Genomic DNA, 18,445 nt, shown 5'->3' with positions numbered 1-18,445 from the left:
CTAACCATACAGGACTACCCTTAGAGTACCCGAACTTATTAATACTATTGTGTGACGCCCTGGCCTATCAGGTTGTCCCAGGGTATTGTGCAATCTGCTCTTCTGTGCAATATCCACCTCCTCCTTGGTTACGCATCCCTAACCAATGGTGTTGCCAAAACCAGCTAATCAAATTCCTAGGAACACTCTGCACCCCACCCACCAGTGGATGGCCTGACTGGAATAGGGTCGCCCACTTGAGGGGTTGGTTAAAAGGAGGTCAGGAGTGTCAGGAGTGAGTCAGAGAAAGGGAGAGTGTAGTGTTGGAGGTGAAAGAGAGAGGAGGTCAGGAGCTGGGCTCCTTGGAAGTACTAGGTAGCAGACGTTGGTCTGGGCCTGGTAGGAGCTGGACCCCCGGTTGCAGGGGATCGTGACAAGGGGCACAGCATTGTCGTGGAGTACAGCCGACGGCCTTGTACCATCACCGAGCTGGGACCAGGGCATGACTGGGTACATGGACCCTAGGTCAGGGAGTAGCTTCAGGGAACCTGACAATTCGCTCGACGAGAACGGAGACTTCAAGATCCGCTCTCCACCCGCTCCAAAATCGGGGTACTAGCGCAACGAGGAGGATAGGACTTTCCACACATACGGTCCAGGAAATCCCAAGCGTGAACCCTGAGAGTAAGCTCCCTCAGTTATCTACATTGGGGAGCGGGATCCGAGTAGTTTCATGCTATAGGGACCAACCAGAAGAGAACAAAGTGCCAAGGTAAAGGTCACAGATTAACAGGCAACACCAGCAAAAACGGGCCCGAAATGTGCTCCCCTCAGCGAAAGCGGTGTCCAAAACTTTGGTTTACTAAAGTTGCCGGTGTCAGCATTATTGGACTGAGTAAGCACGCAAGTGACCCTTACCTCCCCAACGGCACATCCCTATCACCATCAATGAGTCCTGAGGCATCCCCCCTATCCGTGGAGGGGATAAACACCTGGCTGCCCACTCCATCGCCACCGGGTACTCCCAGCTGCAGCGATGGTACTCCACCTTACCACACACCACAGGTGGCGTCACAAACTCTCAATACACCATCCCCTGTAAATACCCCCCCTTTCTTCGAGTGGCCACGCGATCCCCGGGTCCGGACGCCCCTCGAGCCACCGCGGATCCAGATCCGAGCAGCCCGGCTGCTGACACAGGGGCAGCACAATTGCACATAGGAGTAGAAATATGTTTAAGGTGTATTGACAGGATCAGCTTAAAGTCAAATACAGTGGTGTGAAAAAGTGTTTGCCCGCTTCCTAATTTCGTATTCTTTTGCATGTTTGCATGTTTGTCACACTTAAAATTGTCACCAAACAAATTTAAATATTAGACGAAAATTACACAAGTAAACACAAACAGCAGTTTATAAATGAAGATCTTCATTATTAAGGGAAAAAGAAATCCAAACATACAGGGCCCTGTGTGAAAAACAGATTGCCCCCTAAACCTAATAACTGGTTGGGCCACCCTTAGCAGCAACAACTGTAACCATTTGTTTGCAATAACTGGCAATCAGTATTTTACAATGCTCTTGAGGAATTTTGGCCCACTCAGTCTTGCTGCTCACCCAAACTACATCAATAGTAGAAGTGTCTGCCACATGGTAGAGGGGGTGGGCTGTACCTGGCTCGATCTTGGAAAAGCAAGTAGGCTTTAAAGTGTAGACTCTGCTTGCAACGCACGCTCCTTGTCTAGGTAATCAGCCATTCTGAGACTGTAGGATTGCCAGTAACTTAGATAGTGAGCTGTACATTGGCCACAAGCTACTGTAAACTATACTATAAACTATAGAAATAAATCTCCCTCTATTATTGAGAACAGAAAGGATTTTGAGTAAGGAGTAAATGCAAAAATGCTTGATTTTACAAGCACTTTGCAAGTTTATCCATTTCTAAATTTGAGACCACTTAAAAGGTTTGTCTGATAAAGACAACCTCTGTTTATCTACCTTATCATAAAATATGGAACAGAGGGTTGTACAGTACCAAGTACCTAGCTTGGGGCCCACTTTACGATCCAGATTAAGGGAAAAACCTCTGTATCATAGCAATTCCAGTTCTGGAGAATATTTTCAACCATGCATACCATGGACAGGTATTAATCTGTATGGCCTCCACTTAATACAAATCACTTGATTGGAATAATAAGCCTTTCGGCAGAAGTGCAAAGAGCGTGTCCCACAGTTGATTCCCCACAACAGCTCCAAACTAAAAAATTGTCTCTGAAGTGCCAATGTATTAATGTAACTCTTAAACTATAGAACATTGCTTTTCCTAAAATTGTCAAGTTTTTGCCTCTATTAGGCCATGAGGTGCAGTGTTTCTCTGTTGCAGATTTTCCAGCAAGCTTACAATTTCTCCACAACAAACTGCATTTGATTTATATGCATACTTGGGTGCAGTCCCCCATAAAAATTCCTGACGAAATTTTCAGTATAACTGACGTTGTGGATTAGAAATTCTGCAATTAATTTGCAATTGACAATTTCATGGTCATAAGACTTATACACACTTAAGCCTGCTTTACACGAATCGATCTATCGTGCGATAGCATGAGCGATCGTACCCGCCCCTGTCGTTTTTGCGTCACGGTCAAATCGCTGCCCGTGGCGCACAAACTCGTTTAACCCCCATCACACGCACTTACCTTCCGGACGACCTCGCTTTGGGCGACGAACGTCCACTTCCTGAAGTGGGAGGGACGTTCGGCGTCACAGTGACGTCACACGGCTAATAGAAGCAGAGGGGTGGAGATGAGCGGGATGTAAACATCCTGCCCACCTCCTTCCTTCCACACAGCCGGCGGGTGCCGCGGGACGCAGGTAAGCTGTGTTCATCGTTCCCGTGTTGTCACATGGAGCAACGTGTGATGCCACGGAAACGATGAACAACCGGCGCCATTTTAATTAAACAATTTTATGAAACCTAGCGACGAGTACACAACTCATGATTTGTGAGCGATACTGCGTCGCTAGGAGGTGTCACTTGAGACTATATCGTGTACAATGCCGGATGTGCATCAAGAAAACCGTGACCCCGACGATGCATCGCACGATCGGTCGTCTCGTGTAAAGCCCGCATTAGACTTCATAAGCTTAATGAAGACCACAGAATGTGGTTGAAACGCATTGCTGTTCTTTACAAATAGAATCCACACTGAAACCCGTATTTAAATATCCACTGGATGTAATTAGAAACAGTAACCAGTTTATTTACAGAAAAAGGTAATTATACTATTAGCCTTCGGTCACACACCGTGGTTGACCGTGCAGTCATTTATAAATTAAAATTGTGCAGCAATTGGTGATCACCATGAGTGGGGTTTCAGATGCATGGGACAAGTCGCAATGTGTGCTCTCATTCTTGGGAAGAATTTAAAGGCATACGGTAATTAACAGGACAGCTTTTCTCCTAATCTGAGGTAGATTTACACTGTATTAGAAAATATATTTGCAATGTTAATAACTTTTCACTTTTGTGCATAAGGTCTACTGTGTACGGTGATACAAACGATAATCAGCGATCAGTGACAACAACACTACAGAACAACAAAGACACAATACTTGTCCATTACCTCTTCTTTTGGCCGGGATTTAAAAATATCACTTTCGTAGACCATGTGTTGGGTAAAGATGGAGGGGCACAGCAAACCAAAAGCATTTGACTCATCTCCATAATTAGTTCTGTCGCTGATCCTGCGAATTCTAGGAGGAGCAAGATCTATTCGAACAGAAGGTATGCCACGGGTCTGAAAGCCTGAGTAACAAAAAAACCCCACATTTTATAAGAAAAGCAAGCTGACATTTTATTAGACCTTCATAGTGTTTATTTTCCTGTCTCCATAGCCAATAAACAATTAATAATAACGGCATTGTTGAACCTATTACAGTTCCGTATGGGCATGTAGATTAGACTATACTTACAAGAACTTGGTCCTCCAACAGTGGCATTGATCCTAGAAGATGAGGTCTGGTAGAACTCAGGAGCTTGGTTTCCCTTTGAAAGTGTTCTGAGTGTCTTCTCTGATGCCCCTTCTTCCAAAATAAGATCTTCGGGTTTCAGATGACCTTCAAGCAAGACTACAGAAGTGTCCTCTTTAAGTTAGCATAAATAATCTGTACAGTAATCTAAATGTTTAAGACTTCCAATATACATACTAACCATATGTATTAGTAACTTGTTTTCACTAAATAGCCCCTTTAACCAAGAAAATATATAGCACAAACAGAAAAACCATTAAACTAAAATAGAAAATTAGAAAATAAGTTAAATTGTAACAAAAAAAATCATAAATACTGATTGAAAGAACAGTCAAACAAAAAACAATGTGGGTGGGTAGACTGCAATGGTATTAGGAAATAATCATTGCGGTAAAAAGCAGGTATGTGACTGTATGAAATTTAGGACTTATTGTCACGCTAGGTACAGATAAGTACCAAGAGAGCGGTGAAAGGGAAGGGAAACCCTGTGACTAGGTAAGGGGGAGATGGTGGCCCCTGACCAATCCTCCCGCTGGTCCCTGGGGTCTCTCACCACCCTAGATAGGTACTGCACCTATGTGACATGCCGGACACCTGACCCTAGGTATCCCTAGTACTGGACTCTAAATAGGGATGAGCTATTCGTCAACAACACTAAACACTAGAGAAGATAAAAGGAGAACATACAGGGGAAAAAATGCATGAATTATCCACAAATGACACAGGTAGAAGTTCAGCAAGGTTTCAGCAATGATACCAAAGATGAGTACAAGCCACCTGCTTGCAACCAGAGCTTGAATCAACTGAATAATATCACCAGCACCAGTCCAAGCAAGATGGGAGTATTTTAAACACATGGAGAATACTGATAATCAGCAGCCGGATGGCAGGAGGGCATCACTGGGTCCAAAAGGTGAAGAGATGAAAACCCAGCAGGAAAGCTTCCTAATACAATGTATACTAACAGCAGGAACAATAGAAAGTCAGGGAGCATTCTACGCAGCAGAATGCTGTGATCTTATATTGCCAAAAACCACATGACTGTCACCTGTGACACACACATGACACTTAAGTTATGAAAGTCAAACCATAGGCATATAGTAAGGTACAACAAAGCAAAATAAATTAAAGAGATTGTCCAGTACTTAACAATTCATGACCTATCTAAAGGACAGGTCATCAATAGAAGATTGATTGATTGATTGGGGGTCCAACTCACTGATCAGCTGAAATCTGCTAGAAAATAGTGGACAGATGAAAGTAATGTGCAGGACTGAATACAGCAGACGATTATTGAACTTTATCTACCCTGTAAGTGGGTGCCAGCTGTCAGGTGTCATACAGATCACCTATCCAATGGATAAACCATTAATTAAATTTCAGACAACCCCTTAAAATAGGTACACAGTGCATATGTGAAGTTTGTACTTAGTGGTTGCTTAAGGGGGTATTCTGGTAACAAGAATTTATTACCTAGCCACAAAATAGGAGATACCTTCAAGATCGATGGGGTCAGACTGATGAGACCTTGACAAACACTTATGTCTTACATCTAAATAGTGCAGCAGTGTACATACAAGCTCAATGTTGCTCCATTCATTCTCTATGGGACTGCCAGAGTGCTGTACTCGCAAATAGTGATGTAGCTGCCACCAACATCACAGTTGTCATACTAAGTTCATGAAGCACATCACAGCACTCAACACCATTTGCATAATACACCTGTTTGTTTGTCTCAACCACAACTTAATATTAATGTTCCACCTCAACCACCTTTCTTTGTTGTTAGCATTGACTAAGTTGAGAGTTGAGCAGAAAGATTAGCAGGACCTTGGTCCAGAGCACTGCAGACCTCCTACTATCTACAATATCCCCGGCAACTGCTCTGATTAGTAGGGTGACATCATGTGCATCCCGCTGCAACTTAAAAACGCTGAGAGGTCAAATGTTAAGAAGCACTGGGTATGACGCAGGTAGTGGGAGGTTTGCAGTGCTCTGGTCTGTTGACCATGGATTACCGACAAGGCTGACAGAACATGAGCCTGAGAATCTTTTTGTTCCACTCTAGTATTCACACCTAAATTGATGAAGTCTTGATCACATCAACATCAGCATTTGAACAGATAAATACTGAGGTAATTACTCTTACCTTGTTTTCCAATTGACATTTTACCTTTCCAGTTCAGAAAGTTTGCAAATTCTACAAAGTCAATCAAACCATCTTTGTCTGCATCACAGTATTCTATTAACGAATCCAAGAGAACAGGGTCCAGATCAAGGCCAAATTGGTCACATGTCTTTTTTAAATCATCCTTATCAATTTTTCCATCACTGTTCTATGGAGAAAAAATGAAACAGTGAGAATATCTGCTTAGAATTTTTGGTTACTCTGACTAAAGACGTAGCATGAAAAACAGTAGCACGGGATTAGTCATAAAGGTTAGATGCAAAGGACCATTGGATTTGTAATGCCAATTGATGAATCGTCAGTGAGCAACTGGACAAGGAAATGATATATGCTAAGGATGAGCTGTCACCTCTCCTGATTAGTAAATATCTGTATTCTTCATGACACAACAATGATAGTATATTTTATGAGACTGTATTTCACCATTCCTTTATTAGTCCTTCTAGATGTTCCTACACAGTCTGACATTGTTCAATGAGTTCTGACAATCTCAGACTTTGCAGTAACATATCTTATTGACAAGGGAATTGTAATGCCCATATTATATGTACATACATTTCCAGAAAGAATAACACAGTTAAAGCACAACTCAGAGGTGTAAGATACGATGTGCCAGCATTGTTACGGGATATCTAATTTTTTACTAAAAACAGACACTGATATAATGTGTTCATTGTGTCATACAGTGACTGAAATATGTATGGAACAATAAACCAATTTTCTAAGTAAATGTATTTCTAAAGGTGCTATTGACATGTATTTCTCCCCAGATGTCATTACCAACCCATGCACATTAGTGTCATGTTTATTATTTACAGGGTGGACCATAAATATGGATACACCCTGATAAAATGGAAGTGGTTGCTGATATTACCTTACCGTTTGTGGCATATTAGTACATGGGAGGGGGTCAAACATTTCAGGCCGGGTGACGCCCATGGCGTTCTTCTGCAAAGCTGCAATTTTGAATTCAACTTTAATTTTTTCAATGTGAAGAGGGTTATGTGACACATCAAGCACATAGAGAATTGCACAAGAAAAACAATGGTGTGCTCATTTTTAACGTAGCTTTATTCATTATCGAGTTATTGACACGTTTGTGACATGGAACAATGCCATTAACCCACTAAAGGATTTGCTCAAAGAGCTGCCCATTGTGTTGAATTGTCAACGTGATTCTCTTCTCCCACTCTTGACACATCGAGGGCAATACCACAGAAGAAATGCTATCACAGGCCTCCTGTATCCGTTGTTTCAGGAGTCCCACATCCTGGATCCTGGATCTGCAGCATTGCTCTCGGTGTGTCAAGAGTGGTGAAGAGAATTGCATTGACAATGCAACACAATGGGCAGCTCTTTGAGCACATACTTTAGTGGGTTACTGTCGTTGTTCCATGTAACAAACGCTTAAATAACTCGATAACACATATAGCTACCTTAAAAATGAGCACACCATTGTTTTTCTTATGCAATTCTCTTTGTGTTTGATGTGTCACATGACCCCCTTCCCATTGAAAAAATTAAAGTTGAATTTAAAATGGCAGCTTTGCAGATGGCCGCCATAGGCATCACCCAGCCTCTAATGTTTGGCCCCTCCCATAAATGAAAATGATCTGTACTTTCCCGATGATGCATTTACTCACTGAGACAAGACTGGCTTCTGTGGCTGTAGTCACTTCCGCGTAGGCGTTCCCTGTACTGCTCACATCTTCTCCTCAGTCCCAGGCAGCAAAGACATTGAGAAGAAGATGTGGCAACTCAAGAAATGACAGTCAGACTGCAGATACTGAGTGCCACAGTATTTGTAAGCCAAAATCAGGAGTGGGGAAAAAATACCGAAGTGGTGCCTGTGTTTCTAGTATACTTTTCCTTTGATTGTTTCACTCCTGGTTTTGGCTTTCAATTACTGAGGTAAAATTCTCATTAATAGAGATGCGCAAACTTGATCAAAAAAGGTTTGCCAATCTCAAATTCGTCACAAACTTGTTCGGGTCAGGATCGGATTCACAAACACTTTTCTCAAAGAATTAGTAAAGAATGGTTTTGTTTGGTAACTGTTCACATTTACACTATGTGGATAATTCTTTCGGTCTATATATAGCGCAATAAGGATATTTGCTGGTGATAGTTATTTGAACTTTATTAATTAGGCACTCCTATTATTACAACGCGTTTCAGCAGAATTGCTTTCCTCAGGTAAAATAGGAGCAGTAGATACTGCTCCTATTTTACCTGATGAAAGCAATTCTGCTGAAACGCGTTGTAATAATAGGAGTGCCTAATTAATAAAGTTCAAATAACTATCACCAGCAAATATCCTTATTGCGCTATATATAGACCGAAAGAATTATCCATATACCCCCTCCCTATTGGGAATTGGTAATAGCTGCAAAGGACCTGCTGACATATCAAAAAAACCCAGCTGGTTAGCTGGAGGATTGAGGAACAAAAACCTGAATTCCATGGTGCCGGTGGAAATCAGTAGCCGACATTGATACCCTAAATCTGGACTCCTGAAGCCTGGACACAGGATCTGTTCGGAGGAACTCCAGTCTGATAAGCTGACACTGAAGTTGTGCGGGGGCGCACAACCAACAAAGGTGAGCAATTCTAATATTATAAACGTTAAAAAGGATTACACGGGTGCTTCTCATAGTGCGCTTGTTTTATTATCTATTTAAGTCACATTTACACTATAGCAGAAACCATCTGCTTTCAGCCCCATCACAGGAGGACTCATGACGATCCCAACTCTGCTACATGCTGAAATCACAGTGCTGGGGCACAGAACATGACCACACACTGTGGCTTCAGGCACAGATTGACTGAGCCACAGCTGTGAGCGGTGATGTCACTCAGTTTATCTGTGGTCATAGCTTGAGGTTCCTACATTAACCCACCTGTGACTGCATGTAAACTGACTTCAGGTGACCTCATTGAACTCAGTGATTTCACCTCAGGTTCTGAGTGGCTGCAGGCTGCTATTTTTAGGCTGGAGGACCCAATAAACATGGGCCTCCCCAGCCTGAGAATACCAACCCCCAGCTGTTGACATTATCTTGGCTGTGTATCAAAATTGGGGGGAACACACTCCGTTTTCTTTAAATATTTATTTAAATAATATATAAAAAAGGGGTCCCTCGTATTTTGATACACAGCCAAGATAAGCATATGACTGGGGGCTGCAGCCTGTAGCTGCCTGCTTTATCTGCGCTTGGTATCAATATACAGGAGACTCTATGCCAATTTTTTTAAATTGATTTTTATACTCCATTAGGAGACCTAGACAGCATGCGTGATTCCAATCAATCATAGACAATGCTACACAGTTTGGGGGCGTGGTCTGACTGCAACCAATAAGAGATGCCAAGGCTGCCGGTGGGCGGGGGAAGTAGTGAATATGTAGAAGGGTTAATAAGCAATGTGACAGCCAAGCGGGAGACTCAGTAAACATAACTGTCCTGCTTTATTCCGTATTTTCTTTATTTCGCAGCCCCTCTAGCCCTTTCTACCATCAGCCCTTACCAAGACCAGCCTCCCTTGCTCTTACTAACACATAAGTTTTGCCTCCCATTGAATTCAGTGGTGTCCGGGTATGTTCGTCGAGTTGTTTGGTGAACACTGGGAAAGTTGGCGAACATGAACCGAACCGAACCTTGCAAGTACAAAGCCCAAAGAACTTCAACTGTTCCATACTGCTCACATGGACCTGCTATGCACAGTGTGACTTTAAGAGTTTATATCACTCTCTGCTAAATACTTTTGGTGATATAGAATTTTAAACTTGTACATACAATATATTATGTCAAAGCACATTACAAATATTAATGCTTTGCAATTAACAGCCAACCTTGTCATAATGCCTAAAAGCGTCCACTAATGAGGTAAAACTGTGATGGTTTGTCTTCTTTAAGTGTTGCTGAACAGCTGCCAATACAGCCCTTTGTTTTTCTTTACCATGAAAAAAATCTCTAGGTGCTCTGTAGTGAAGAAGATCTCCAGCTCCTGAAAGAAGAGAAGAAAGACACTTTTATGTGAACTTAAAGAGGACCTATCAGTTCTCAGGAAAACGTAAGAAGCGATAGTGGATGAAATAAGTATTTTCTCAGATATGTGTCATTTGTAAATAAGGTGATTTCCTTCGGTATTACATGGATGCAGGCTATACTTTCAGTTAAAGGCATGATCCAGCACCTAAAATGTCCTTTCTAAATATCTATCCTTACAAACTAACCCCTCAATATCAATCATTGCTTCAATCTACGCACCTCTACTGATGTTTTTCTCCACAGTTAGACATTACGGTGACAGAAATATAGAAGCAGAGTGCCGACACAGCACTCACATCACCCACAGCTTCCATCACCCAGAATCCAGGATGCCTTCAGAGAATGGCGATGTAAGAAACTAGTAAGTAACTGCAGCACCACCCCTGATGACGCCCTTTTCTTGGAGAGAATGGACTCTGCAGGGAGTGAGTGCAGCCCCGGCATCCTGTGAAGTCATGTTTGAGACTTGTCTCAAGGAAACTTCACAGGAAATACAATGAATAAAAACTAATTTAAGGATTAGTTAGAAAGAGAGAAGTGCTGGATAATGTATACTAAAGCAAGTTATAAAAGTGGTTATTGTTTAAGGATAGATATTTAGAAAATACATATGTGGCAGGCCACCTCTCTAACCAGTGTGAGCTCAAAATCTGGAGGACTTTCTTCTCTTGAAGATAACAGCTGTTTGGGTGAGCTGGATGTATACAGCTCAGCTTTGTGCTGAGATTACAGGATTTAGTGAGGACTCTTGGGGTAGAGTCACTGGTCCATAAGGTATAATGAGAGAATCGATTGACCAATTTTTTTCATAAATTAGCCTAAATGAATTTCTAAATATAGCAGATTATTTCACTAATGCATCCCAATGGTAAGCGAATTAGTAAAAAAAAAAAAAAACTTAACATGGAAATGTTACCATATCTTTGAGGTTGAAGCAGCATCCCAAACGTATGATCAGGAGGAACTTTCAAAGTGTCTGCAATCCTGTGAGGTATAAAAGATATGTCTACATAACTATGAGCAGGAAATATCAGATTTAAAAATAACTTTTAATTTGGTTGGTGCTTGACATTAGCCTCTGGATTATTATATGATTTCTGTGGGAGGTTTTCAAGATCTCTACTTGCATCTCTTTAAAATGGAAACATCCAATATTTAAGAAAGTAGCCATGTTTCTCTAATGCTATACACCACTTGTATTAAAAAAAAATAATAACTTCAATATATCTCTAGTATATTGCTAGTTGAAAAATAAAAAACTGAACTGAGCATATTTAATTTAGTGTAGTGCTCAGCATATACAGTTGGATACAGCTCAAACTGCAGTTTTAAGGTCATCTTCCCTTCTGCAATACAGAAGGTACATACCCCTAGTAAATAACAGTTAGAGTACATGCCCACGATCAGGACCCACTGCATCCTGGATGCGGGGGTCCTGACCTGCAGGGCCGTGAGTCTCCACCGCGGGAGACCGCAGCTGCCCATGCCCACTATCCGGGCTTAGGCAGTTGTGGTCTTTCTCTTTTGTTCAGCTCACCACCACCTCTAACTGCAGTGATAATAAAAGCAAAAAACAACATATGATATTGATATCAGTAGTGGCTCTTCCTGACAAATTTTCAGGCTTTTCAGACTATTTTTTAGTCTGCAACCCTGGTCTTTAGGGAATGAATCCCAGTGGATGAGAATAATCATGTGGCTGCTGCAAAGGAGTTAGTCAGGTTCACTATGTAATTTTGCCAGAATTTTTTGGAGAGTATGAAAACTGTCCATTTCTGGAAAGGTCATTGTATAAGCAATAAGAATAATCTCACCCGAATTTTTTTCCACAGGCAAGGATACCAAGCATACACAGACGGGGCGCGCTGGAAACACCGGGGTAAAGTCTCAATTTGTCATGTACAAACAACCCTTGTCGTGCCCCATGTGTAGCTTACGCCCTAACAAGGGCAGCACCCTTGTGGTTCCATAATGAAGATGAAAAGATTATGTTCCCCTCGGATATTGAACAAGAATCACTTAGAATCCTTGAAGATTTGGCACAGGAACATACAGGTGGATTGGTAGGTAAGATACCAGAAACAATTAGAATAAAATCCCAAAAGTTTCCTCCTTTAACATCATGTCCAGCTGTGGACCTGTTTGTAAAGTTGGTGACAGAGGAGTTTAATCAGATACCAAAAAACATCTATAAGGACAATATGACTTTAGAGGAGAGACGGAGCCTTAATCGTTTAAAACAAATTCCAGATATTCTGTTTAAACAAGCAGACAAGGGAGGGAACATTGTGCTCTGGCCTCAGAAGATATATGAAACTGAGGCATTTAGGCAATGGAGGAACACTCAATGTTACAAAAAACTTACGTTTACCCCCTTGAACTCCTACAGGAATATCTTAACTAGAATGCTTGATAAGGAGGTCATTCTTGGACAAATTGATAAGGAACTCTCGCAAGCATTGAATGTTATTGATCCAGTGATACCTACTATATACTTCTTGCCGAAGATACACAAGATCCAAGATAACCCTCCAGGTAGGCCCATAGTATCGGGTGTAGGTGGCCTTTTGGAAAATGCCTGCAGAGTTATTGATTTTCATTTAAAGGCATTAGTTGAGAACCTTCCGTCATACTTGAAGGATACCTCAGACTTGTTGAGAAAACTTGATGAGGTATATACTGAGGAGGACAAGTTGCTGGTAACTTGTGACGTTGAGGCGTTGTATACCTCTATCCGCCATCAAGATGGTCTCAAAGCCACTTACTTTTTCTTAGATATGAGCAACATGGAGGTTGGTTTTGTGAAGTTTGTGTTGGATTTGTTGGAGTTCACGCTAACACTTAACTTTTTTACCTTCAGAGAATGTTTCTACCTACAGCTCCAGGGAACAGCGATGGGCGCAGCATGTGCCCCATCATACGCTAATCTTTTCCTGGGGCTGTGGGAGAGAGAATTGTTTCTCTCTGATAATGAGTTACCAATGGACCGGGTCATATTATGGACCTGGTACATTGATGATATATTTTTTATCTAGAAGGGTAATGTGACCGATCTGAAGGAATTCATTGATAAGTTAAATCAGAACAACTATAACTTGCACTTGACTTGTAAATGCGATTCCAAAGAAATTGATTTCTTAGACGTATTGATTAAACGCGATGAAGATAACCAACTCCAGACCAATATTTTCAGAAAACGGCGGTGAATTTTTTACTTCACGCCACATCTTCACATCCAAGTCAGATGTTCAAGAGCATCCCTACGGGTCAATTTTATGGTTAAGGCGAGTATGCTCCTCCAACTCTGACTTCTTGAAACAAGCTGACGCGATGAAAAAGAGATTCTTTGAACGTGGTTACAGCAAGAGAAATGTGAATATGGCATACTCTAGAGCAATTAGTAGTGATAGACAATCACTACTATACAAAAAGCAAGAAAAACGTGGAAAAGAACAAGTCCGTTTTATAACTACATTTCACTCGCAGTGGAATCTAATGAACAAATGTATGGAGAAATATTGGTCTATCCTCCGTTCGGACTCAACGCTGAGACAATATGTGCCATCATTTCTGAGTGTCATGGCAAGACGCAGCAAAAATCTGAGGGACACGTTAGTGTCTAGTCACTATCAACCTACAAAAAAATCCTTATTTAATCTTCAAACTCGTCCTAGTTGGGGTTGTGTGCCATGTGGAAGGTGTGTGGCGTGTCCAAATATTGATTTTTCAGATTCCAGTGGAACCACGACATATACCATCACACATCACATCACTTGTGCAACGGTTGCGGTTATCTACTATGCCACTTGCCCATGTGGAAAGATTTATGTGGGTTTGACTACTCGGGCTTTAAAAGTCCGAATCAGAGAACATGTTCGTGACATAATTGCTGCTGAAAAAGAAGAAGATATTGAATCACTGAAAACGATTCCTAAACATTTTAGGAGATTTCACCAGTGTGATTCAACATTATTGCGGGTCCGAGGCATTGACCACATTGTCACAAATGCACGGGGTGGCAATGTGGCCAAAAAACTGTCGCAATGTGAGAGCCGTTGGATTTGGACTTTGGACACAATTTATCCTAAGGGCCTAAATGAGAATTTAAGCTTCGCACCTTTTCTGTGAAACTATGGTGAGGGTGTAATATAGTTTCATCCGGTTTTTTCTATAGTTGCATTTTATCTCTCTGATCAGAGTCATATTTGGCAGAATTTTATCACATTTTTCTACCAGACTTTTTAATGTATGTTTTAATTTTAGTGTAATAGTGTACAGTTATTAATTGTTGTCCTTTTATTATAGATTATATGTGCACACACAGTCTGCTTGATCTTTCCTGTTGTTTTTCTAAAGAGAATGGTGGAATGAACTTAATGTCGGATTACAGCCAGGAGAACTAAGAAATACTTTTTCCAAAATGGATTTTGGACTATATATGGAGGCGCTATATCTATCTGCTGTAAACGTTTATATCATGCTGTAGTTATATATTGATTTTTTAATACTTTTTAGTCACATTTTCACCTTTTTCACTCACTGTAATATTTCATCATCATATTCACATTTTGTCCTTTTTTGGACATCTTACATACACACAAGATTTTATTTTTGGATATTTTGTCCTCTTAATATAATTGGATGAATTTAATGTATATATTTATAGTAATTTATATTTATTCCCATATATTTATATATATTTTTTACACATTATTCACATTTTTAATAAATTACACATGGGAAGAGAATTTTTTACCCCTCTCATTCCACACACTTTATCACATTTTTTCATTAATTTTTTAACATTAAATTTTTTATATTAATATTTATTATGTAGCTATTAAGTAATTAATAACGCAGCAATTTATCTATATATATATTTTTTATATTCAGATGGACATTTTGTATTTCTCTTGAATGATGTTGTACATATATGTATATGTATGCTTTATATGTATGTATTTATTTATTTATATATATTTATATTTTTGCATGTATACTTTATGTGTTGTCGCTGTTCTTCTGAATTGGGTTTACTCAGTGTTTTGGTTTCCCCCTTCTTGAGTATATTATACTGTGTGGACATTTTTATACTAATGCGGGTCACTGTCCCATACGTTTATTTCACGATGTACAAAAGGTCTCTTTATTTATAATTCAGCGTCCCTCTCTGCTTCGGGTGAGTGCGCATGCGCTGTCTCCGTGCAGTGCTCTGTCTGGGGGCGTATCTTTATCACCATGACGTAACGGGGCTGGATTATTCCGCATCACAGGCACCGCGTGACTCGATCACGTGTTACTGTGGGGCGGATCTCCATGTACCCACGTGGTGATGACGTGCCTGTCACGTCCGTGCATTGCATTGGTAAGTACAATGCGCATGCGCCAAACAAAACAACCCGATTGGTTGGGACGCTGTATTTAGTTGCTCACTCTGCCGATATGACGCCACGCCCCCCTGACGTAGGCTAGCGCCGAAACATGCGTAGGCGGGACCTGGCGCCATTTCTGCGGTGAGTAAGGTGATCTCCGGTCTTAATGTTTATCTTGTAATCTGCCACTTTGGGTTTGTCCTCTGGCCACAGGGTCCTATACTCTGATTTTTCATACTGTGGTTCCTGGTATTACTCATCCCACTCCAGGCTTTTAAGTGATGATATTATTACTGTGACCGGACACCGTTTGCTCACCACCTTGGTACGCCACCTTGGGCACAGTCCTATTATGACACCCTGATTTTATTTACAATTGTTTCAATAAAGATTAACGTTTTAATCATATCATTTTTCTGGTTCTCTTTGTGTGTGAATTGGTGAATATCTATCCTTGAACCAGCTACATATCCATTCTGCTATATCCATGGGGTGATGGTAATATCTCTCAATTCTGAGTGACCACTGACATTCTTTTTTTTTTTTCCCCTTAGTATATAATATAAGAATTTTGGCTGAAAATTTGTTAAGTGATACATCATTAGAATCAGGGTCTCTGTCTCTACATTATGCTGCTCTCATATGAGGTAGCAAAAATTGGTGACATTTTCTTAATGAGCACCTGTCAAGTGGTGAAAAATATCCAGCTTTTGCTCGTATTTTATTTTATATTTATTTGTTCCACTGAGTATTCTGATTCTTTTTTTTTTTTTTAAATATGACATACAATTCAAGAGATATGAGCCCTTTTTTAGTAATCCATTTTTATGGTGTTTAAGCATCGCTGAAAGCATTCTCTGTTGGTGCCTTTAGGCAAGTCTGCATTATTATATTGTTAGTTATGCCCCCTTGGGAATGACAAAGATTATTACTAAATAAAAAGGCCCAAATCTCTGGAACAGTATGTCAGATTAACAAAAAAATAGAATATCCTGGGGGCCATTGGGAATAAAATAAAAACTACAACTTTTCTCCTGGTTACAGGTCTTCTTTAAAACAAATTGGACTTTCAGCTCACTGTGGTCTCAGTGTGGTCTCAGTGAGTTACACCTCCCATAATACTCTAAGGAGAATGGAAGGGGAGGAATGAGGAGCAGAGTGAGAAAATAGTCAGAGGAAGACAATACCATTGTGCTGAGCTTTCTAACAAGTCTTTTACCTTACCCAAGAGCTTCACTTACATCCATACAGCTCAGTTCTGTATAATTTCCACCATGCTGCTACTACTTCTCTTTGTGTACTAGCTAGGAATGAAGAGCAGAAATGTGCTGCAATGTATAACGGAGAGATCAAAGCAATTAGCCTCCTCCCCCAGCTCCCAGTGGAATGCAAATTAAGAGGTAGAGCTTGCAAGGGAAAAACGGGTGAAAATGCAGAACAAAGGTTATAATAGCCACAGTTAGTGTTACTCCTCATGAACACACAGGACAGTTTATTATGAAAAATTGGCGCTCATGAGAAGGCGTAACTGAAATATGACAAGCAGTAGTGGTGGATGATAATAATGATTGTCCTGATTACACTAACCAGGTACTACTTGAGAGTGTGATCTGACTGACAGAAAGAGGAGCATGACAAGAAGGGAAAGGACAACTTGAGGCTTGCTCTGACTACTATCTGACTTTCTTTTGCCAAACTAGCAGGTGATGTCGCTTCATGTGCTGATGGAGAGCTATAGTTCCTAATCTATGCGAGATGGGACATCAATGACTTACTTTACCCTTGCTGATCCTGCAAACTGCAAAAGAATTATCTCATCACACCTAGCAAAAAAAACTTCCCACACTCAAAATACCCAGCAACAGACTGTAACACCCTTACTGGCATCCCTGCATTGTCCTGCTACCCTCCCTCGCCACGGACGCCAGCACTCTCACCTTCCCAGCCGCTCATAGGTGGCTGCTCTGTCCATGGTCCCTGGCGCCATTTCCCGGGGCTTGCTGGGACTGCTCTTGGGGCGTGTGCGAGAACCTTGTTTTAAAGGGCCACTACGCCCTAACTCGGAAGTACCTGTCAGCCTACGGCTGAGAAGCATCTAGGAATTTAAGGCATCTTCCCCTCAAGGGAGGTGCCTGGGCAATGTGGTATATACGTTGCTAGTTCTCAATCTCTTGTGCTGCTTTTTAGTGCTCTGTTCCACATTGCTAATACCTTTATGTGTTTTAGTACCTGATGCTTCCGCTGCTACTGCATCATAGCCTGTCGGCCAAGTCTGCTATTTCGGTGCTGCTGCATTGTACCCTGTCAGCCAAGTTTCCTATACCTGCCATTGTTGCATTGTACCCTATCTGCTATACTGGAAGCTGCTGCATCGTTACATATCGCCCGAGCCTGTCGCATCAGTCATCCCTGCTGCACCTACTATATCAGTGACTGTCCGTGTCCATACTCTTGGGGTCAGCTGTTGCAGCACCAGTCTTCCTGTGTGGTACCTGGTTCCCACCTGCAGCGCAAAACCCTCACCTTTAGAGGCTCTAGTGAAAACCTGGTGAGATTCCATAGTCAAGCCCCTCTAGGTTTTCTGTGTGTTGTGACCCAGTGGGTCCACTCCTTGCTCGCATCCACAAGCATTACACAGACCTTTCAGTTGTGCAGCCCTGTGGCCCCGTTACCTTCAGGTAATCTCAGGGTCTTCAGGGACGGCGCGTCCTGGGTCCTTCTGGTCACAGGTAAGCTGACTGCTATTGGATTCGTGACGCCACTCTCGGTGTTGCGGTCAGAGCGACCGCCACTGCAGATTAGTGGATGCCTGGGGCTGATTTTGAATGCAGT

General features: G+C 41.5%; 1 protein-coding gene across 1 annotated transcript in view; it reads right to left on the bottom strand.

Moving 5' to 3' along the window:
- The window catches only part of EFHB (EF-hand domain family member B), a 108,332-nt gene that overhangs the window by 1,585 nt on the left and 88,302 nt on the right, over positions 1-18,445 (bottom strand). The window contains exons 8-12 of the mRNA XM_075316665.1: positions 11,158-11,225; positions 10,043-10,197; positions 6,154-6,340; positions 3,948-4,103; positions 3,599-3,780 (exon numbers count right to left, since the gene is read on the bottom strand). Coding sequence (XP_075172780.1) covers positions 3,599-3,780; positions 3,948-4,103; positions 6,154-6,340; positions 10,043-10,197; positions 11,158-11,225 — 748 coding nt within the window. The remainder of the gene's footprint in view (positions 1-3,598; positions 3,781-3,947; positions 4,104-6,153; positions 6,341-10,042; positions 10,198-11,157; positions 11,226-18,445) is intronic.

Source organism: Anomaloglossus baeobatrachus, chromosome 6 (assembly GCF_048569485.1).
Source record: "Anomaloglossus baeobatrachus isolate aAnoBae1 chromosome 6, aAnoBae1.hap1, whole genome shotgun sequence".
NCBI lineage: Eukaryota > Metazoa > Chordata > Amphibia > Anura > Aromobatidae > Anomaloglossus > Anomaloglossus baeobatrachus.
Note: the sequence above shows the minus strand (reverse complement) of the source record. Positions and strands in the feature narration are given on the sequence as shown.